Raw genomic sequence first — 6,981 nt, 5'->3', positions numbered from 1 at the left:
CTTCTTTTCCTTAACATTTCTCATAAAGAAAAGGAAGGAAAAGGAAGGAGGGGGGGGAGTAGGATTATGGCAGTAGCATTCAGCCAGCGGCACGCGTGCGTGTGCGCGCGCCGGCCCGTGCCCGCACACACGCACACCTGCGCGGAGAGCAGGGCTTTGGTTGACAAACGCGGATTGTCCAGAGAAGGTGGATGCGTACGTAAGGAAGACTCTACCGTGATGCAATTGTATCTTTTACGTTTGCATGGAGTGAGAAAACAAATTGTATTGGGAAAAAAAAAAAAGAAGAAAGAAAAAGCAAAGACCTCTTTTTAGGTCCCTCATCAGTGAGAGCATACTCAGTATGCTAGAGAATTTATCTGAAACCTTTTAAATCAAGGCCTCTTTATTACAAAAATAAAAATGAACAAACAAAAAAAGCATGAGAGACAACAAGAAGCTGAAGTGTCACTCCAATCGTCCCTGCAGAGAACAATTGCATCCCATTTGTTAATCATTCTCTTCTCTCATTTCTACGATGTCTGTCATTTCCTCTGTGTGAGGCATGTCGGTCATTGCGGAGTCTTCACCTTCTGCAGCTGTTTCATTCTCATTCCGCTTCTTTTCCTAGATCGGAACAAGCATTTGGAAACCCATCAGTAAGACTGTGCGTGAACGCGCTCCGACAAACTCTGGGAGAAGCGAGGTGCGAGTAATTTTTTTTGGTTACATTATTAGGAGCTGGAATAATTGTGTCATATTCATGGCTTGTCACTCGAAAGTTGTCTTCACTTAGGTTTCCATAACCTTCCTGGGGCTCAGCTTTCTCCTTTCTAACACAAATGCAATAATAGAGGCATTTCTTATGCTAAAGCAACATCCAAATTGGGCTTCAGCATGACTGCAGGGAAGAAAGCATCTGGAATCTCTTACATCAGACTTTTTGTTAAAGAAAAGAAAAGCAAACAGAATGTGAGAGGAGATAAGCTGCCCTAGGGAGGGAGACAGAGGTGGCAACCTAATTTCTCAAATGTCAAACTGCAGGAATTTTACAAGATGTAAGCATTCTGGCTTTCCTTGACACTGCTGATCCACTCTGAGCCCCCACCCTGTCAAAGCCCAGTATTTTTGGCTAGCAGGAGCAGGAGGGCATTCAAGAGTCCTATGATTCATCCAGGATGTCCTGGATGAGTAAAGCTAAGAAGCATTCAGCCCCACTACAAAACAAGTTGAAGCATCTGTTTCTTATTATCCATTTCTCAGCAGGCTGACTAGTTTTACAGAAAACACTTGTACAGCTGACAACAAAAATCCCCCCCCCAGGTACTACTGATTCGGCTGAGCCGGGCGTATCAGAGTTTCAAAATGTTAGAGGTGTCTATACAACACCTGATTGGCAGCTCTCAAGTGCCGCCCACTTACTACCACCCTAAGGTGAAAACCAGTCGGTGGGTGCAGCTACCGGCTGCCTCTGCCACTGCCCCCTTGGCTGCTGGGACGATGCCATCAGTAACAAACCCATTCTGGTAAGGGAACAGGTTAGGTTGGCACAGTTATTATTACTACCTGCAACAACAAAAATCGAAAATTATGTCCAGAAAATTATGTCCCTGGCCAGAAATGCTCCGTGAGCTATTCCTGTAACCAACAAGAGACGAGGAGGTTAGTCCAAAGAGATAAATGTGAAACCCCAGGCCAAAACCAGTCATTTCAGTGTCTGCAGGTTTCACCCTCTGGTGCTCAAGAAAAACCATCGCAGACCAATCCTGACAGAGATCAAGGTCTTTTATATTCTTATGAACCTTGTACACTTTGGTTTACTGCCATGGCCTGCACCGCTCGTATGTATCCCAAGTGGAGGGTGTCCCTGCCCATGGCAGGGGGGTTGGAACTAGATGGTCCTTAAGGTCCCTTCCAACACAAACCAGTCTGTGATTCTATGATCAAAACTGGGTTTAGTTTGTTCCAACAGAAGGTTTTTAGATACTCTGTCTTCCGTACTTTTTTGCTAAAAACAGAAGTGGTGGGAATCTTCACTTGGCCTTTAGTAAGAAGTCAAATTAAAAAAAAAAAAGCAAACGCACAGATTGCATTTTCTGCTCCCACCCAGAGAGTCCCTTTGCACCATGGAACGACGTACACACCATGCCATTTCTGCTCATAGTTGGGCCTGGTGCCTACATAGTGCCTTGAACGTGTAACTGGAAGGGCAAGGCATGCAGGTACCCCCATGTACCCAGTCACCTAGCCAATATTTATCCCCTGTTAGACTTCATTTAGTGGAATATTCTTTGAAATCCATGACCACTGCTACTTCGTATATGCGGGACTGCAGCATGAGAAATATGTAAAAGCACGCCTACGAGAAACCCTCGCCCAATTACATATTTGTAATCGTTTATTCTCTACTGTTACAGGTGTTTATGGTCTTAAACACCTTCTTTAGGTGGCAAAAAAACCGTAGCAACTGTACTTTTGGTCCATTTTCAGCAGAGCTGGTTTTGCAAAGAAATTATAGTATACATATATCTATATACACACACACATACAAATATAATAAGCTTGGATGAGTACACACAGAAGCTACGTTGTACCGTAGCAGCAGATCTACAGTGCAAAACAGGGGGTGGTAAGGACACGATATCCATGATACACCTGTTTTGAGGAGCAAGAGGTTTACTTCAGACCAGCACGTTCCACAGCCTGGTCCCATGGCCTGAATGCCCACTAGCAGCTGGAAGGCACCTTCTGGTTTTATTTCAACCCAAATAATTCCCAAGTTGCACACTCTTGAGACCGCATGGGGAAGCAAACCCAGTTCAGTAAGTGGGGATGCTGGAGAGTTACATTTCAAAAGTGTAAAAAAACCTAAAATCCACTACACTCATCAGCTGCTTTCACCAGATCCCAGAGCCTAATTCTTACCTGTTTCCGATAGACGTAACAGGCTGCTATTGCAACCATGGTGGATTCTCCTATGAAACCAGCTAGAAGGGATCCCACTCCAAGAGTGGCTCCATGAACTCTGTGGGCGGTATAAAAAGAAAGTAGTCATGGGTGTGCAAGAATGCATGATTCATAATCATATTTCCACTGGCATATAGAATCAATCTGTTGTTAGAAATATTTCCTTCAAAGACATAATACACTGGCAAAAAGAGTAAGTGGCATTTAAAATGGCTTCTTTGTTGTTTTATGGCTTTACTGTTTAGAAGAAACACATTCTGAATCAAATTATGGACTAAGAATTTAGCCTTGTATAGAGTGCTGTGGAACAGATTATTTAACATATTCCCTAAGAATATCTTTAAGGTACTCTTCTATTAGCTTTCTTAACAGTGCATTTAATAGGATGGAAATAAATTCCCCATAGGATGCATGTTTCCCTCTCTGACATCTGCCTGTTTTTTGCAAAGGGGACATCACTATTATGCCTGCCTAGAGCAAAGTCACATTTGTGAGCCTGTAAATGATTCATTTGCAGATACTGACAACTATTTAGGCTTTACATTATGGTGACTATTTGAGGAAAATGTTCTGAGCTACCCCAAAACCAGCTATTAAGTGACAGGAGACAGGAACGAAAAGGAAAGCAAACCCATCAGCTCTAGGGAGAGGAGAATGATTTACCCCAAGTAAGGCAGCACGATGAGACTGGTGATGAGGACGATAATCCGCAGCACCGAGCTGGGTGCCAACACAAATGTCTTCTTTAGAGTCATCAGCCAACCAGTCAAGTGTGCTCTGACCGTCACTGTTCATAAACGGGGGAGGGGGAGGGGACGGGAAGAAAGGGAGGCGAGAGTAGTAAAAAAAAATATCAGTCATCTCATATGAAGGTTTTTCATGCAGAGAGCACTGTTCAGAAATAACCACGGTGAAACTTGTTTCCAGTAACTCTGCACACTGGGAAGCCCTACTAGACATGAAGTAGAAGTCATGTCCAACTTGCTTTAATAAACTGATTTTTGAAAAAACAAAGTGCTGGTTAAAGACTGCAAGCCTTCCTGACAGCTGTTCTCTTGCAACCAGTTTATCAGATAGTCCATCCCGTTTTCTTCATTAGAAGAGTATCGCTTCCCTAAACAGAAACCACACCAAGGAACGTTGTCCCTCTAGCTCCTGCGTGGTCCATGGTGTAACAGCCAGTCACAAAACCGGTATCTACAGGTCCCTATTCTTATATCTGGCGTTTACCTTTTTTACAAAACTGCCTTGTCATGTAAGCAGAAAACACTACGTGACGTCGCATTTGATTACAGAAGTTAGAAACTTTTCGAAGGCAAACATTGTGATTGCTGCCCTCAAGCTTGCCTCTCCTATGTGGGCATTAACTCTCGTCCTGGGATGGTATCTGAAAATGCCACTGAGACTGGCAGCAGAAGGGGAGACTGAGTTGATGTTACTGTGCAGCACGTCCTAGATAGTACTCCAAACAATGAATTTCACTCTTGCCACGTGTGTGCTGCTACTGTGCCTCCTCTTGGTCAGCTACAACAGACAGAATTCAAACTCTGGACAGCCAGCAATCTGCCTAATGCCAGACGGCTCTCACTGCAGCGTTTCTATCTTCCCTACCGACGTAAATAGCCTCAGTCTATGCCGACGTCAGAGGCAGCCTTGGTTTGGCCTTGAGGTTACAGAAGTTTTATTTTCTTGGTTTTTTTTTTTCTTACCTGGAACTGGAAATAAGGAGAAGATGCACAAGGGAACAACACACAGCTCTGCAAAAGCGTAGTCTACTCCAATTATGTCAACTAAAATCTTCTCTGACACGTTTGGCGTCCAAAACATCACAAAACAGAGCTAAGAAGAACAAAATTAAAAAATGTTTGTATTTCAGAAGGGAAGCATAACAAAAGATAAGCCCTCCTGGTCTAAAACATTTTGTTTCCTCCTCTGATGGGTACTTTTAGTGTTAAATGAAAGAAGAAGATGGATACAAAGTAATAAAAATACATTTGCTTTTCTGCAGTGTTCAGGGATCTGTAGCATGCAACAATTAAGGTTTTAATCATCACTAAGGCAGGCATGTTTCTGCCTCTTTGCACCAAGACTGGTGAAAGAAAGTAACAAAACTTACATCTTAAGCAATAATCCTGACTCAACAGTTTATGAAGCAGTCTTTAAAAAAAATCCAACCCACGCACGCACGTGAACCTAACAGAGTATTTGTTTGCTGGGCTTGGATTCTAACAATTCAAATGTTACGGTTCAGCCTGACTCTAATCAAGAAGAAAGTGGAGGGAAGGTTTTGAAAGGCTCTTCAGAGAGCCACCCCAACCACCAACAGTTCTTGTTTTCGACTTAAGTTGAGGACGCTGAACGCTCCAAAAGTCATGACCAATTCTGTTGTTCTCAATAAAGAGAGGAAAACAGATTCTCACTTCTCTCCAATCAATCAAACAATCACAAGTAGTGGATGAGAAACAATCACAAGTAAAGTTCATAAACACAGTCAGAATTCATTTCCTTCACTATGAGAAACATATTTGAAGCACTGTTTTGCAACAATCTAAAGACTTTTAAAAATACTTACATGCGGTAATACTCTTGTGCACAGACAGTACATTTATACTCAGCTTGAATGCAATTACTCATAGTAGACAAGTAAGAAAAGCACGTTAACCTCAGAAGCGATTGATACTCTTCACGTTCCTCACACAACAAGACTGACACATATAGAAAGGATTTTTATGGTGCCTGCAAATGGCTATACTTGAATGGTCTAATTGTTACAAAACCAGTTCAGAAACTTGCTTTTTACAGTGCTTGCTCTAGTTAAGACACCCATATTCCTACAAATTATCAAGTGTTTTTATAACTAAAGATCTGAAGTACTCCAAGACCCAGAGATCTGACCTAAATCTAAGATTAGGGGTTTAAAGGCATTGCTGATACTAGTACTGTTGGTACTTAATATGCCTGATACCAAGGCAAAGGTGTTCAGCACAGTCCTGCAGACACGGTGCCCTCAGGCCAAATATCCACCAAGCTGTGTTATTTTGAAGTGCGTCCATACATGGAAGGAAAGTTTCCATAAAAAACCCGCAACAAACGGTACGGTGGTAGTACGTGCTGTTTAATTTTCTGGTCACTCCTGAGGCAGGGCTTCAGTCCAGGCTGAGGGCTCTCCTGGGAGCTGGCAGCTCCAGCGCTGGTTCAAGGCACTCACTGAAGAATGGTGCGCATGACCCTTACAGGACTTTTCCTGTAAGAAGGGGTACCAGACATCCTTCCTAGTATAACTACTTTGCCATTGAACTTGGTTTTGTGGTTAAAAAAGTGATTTCTTTCTGTTATTCTCTCAGTAAAGCAGATGTTAAGGAAGCAGGCTGATTGAATGGGGCAAAACTTAGGGCCTTAAATGCTCTGGCACTCCTCTGTCAGGTTACAAAGCAGTGCACCAGGTAAATTATGCACGCTGAGTGTGCAATCTGTAGGACTCTATAACCAGTCTCTTGTAATTCAGCCTACAAACTAGCACCACGGTATCTACCTCTTCTCTTACTATCCAGCTGTCACATCCCTACATGTTCATGTGGCTTTTAAAGCTAATCTTTGAAGTCCTGCCACCTCCAAGACAGCAGGGATTTGGCTCTCATTCTTTGGATGTGTGCCAGTGATTATCCTTTCTGTTTAGCCTAGGGATATCCAGACCACAGAAGTTTCCCAAGGTCCAGGACCGAGTGGCCTGTGGGAACAAAACATTTTACTGTCCGGCAAACAGGCTCATCTCCAGTTTTCCTCTCTACTTAAAGTAGGAACCGCTGTTTATTTTTCACAATTGAATGTTTCACTTGATTAATCTGATGCTGCCTTGCGGTGTATCTCCATCACCTCCATGGAGAAGAGCAAGTGGAGGAAGGCAAGAGCAGAAGACAAATGAACTGAGCATGGAGTCTTTTCTGCTTTAGCCAGCACCTCTCTCTCCCCGCCCAACTACTGGTAAAGGGTACAACTGAAGCAGAGGGGACAATCTAGAGCAGAGAAAGTTGTGTG

At 43.1% G+C, this 6,981-nt stretch overlaps 1 protein-coding gene across 2 annotated transcripts; it reads right to left on the bottom strand.

Moving 5' to 3' along the window:
- Window positions 1–372: 372 nt before the first annotated feature.
- On the bottom strand, window positions 373–6,647 carry LOC104508113 (progressive ankylosis protein-like). Of its 2 annotated transcripts, XM_010149630.1 has the most exons (5): window positions 6,479–6,647; window positions 4,656–4,785; window positions 3,610–3,733; window positions 2,905–3,004; window positions 373–606 (listed from the first exon to the last, which is right to left on the bottom strand). In XM_010149630.1, exons 2-5 carry the CDS (start codon window positions 4,771–4,773, stop codon window positions 490–492), a joined length of 459 nt encoding a protein of 152 aa, XP_010147932.1. In that variant the 5' UTR covers window positions 4,774–4,785; window positions 6,479–6,647; the 3' UTR covers window positions 373–489. The 2 variants fall into 2 exon arrangements, with proteins under 2 accessions (XP_010147932.1, XP_010147931.1); XM_010149629.1 differs by lacking the exon at window positions 6,479–6,647 and having other exon boundaries at window positions 4,656–4,805.
- Window positions 6,648–6,981: the final 334 nt, after the last annotated feature.

This window comes from Eurypyga helias, unplaced genomic scaffold (genome assembly GCF_000690775.1).
Source record: "Eurypyga helias isolate BGI_N326 unplaced genomic scaffold, ASM69077v1 scaffold2994, whole genome shotgun sequence".
NCBI classification, from domain to species: Eukaryota; Metazoa; Chordata; class Aves; order Eurypygiformes; family Eurypygidae; genus Eurypyga; species Eurypyga helias.
The sequence above is the reverse complement of the archived record's forward strand: the minus strand, read 5'-3'. Positions and strand labels throughout refer to the sequence as shown.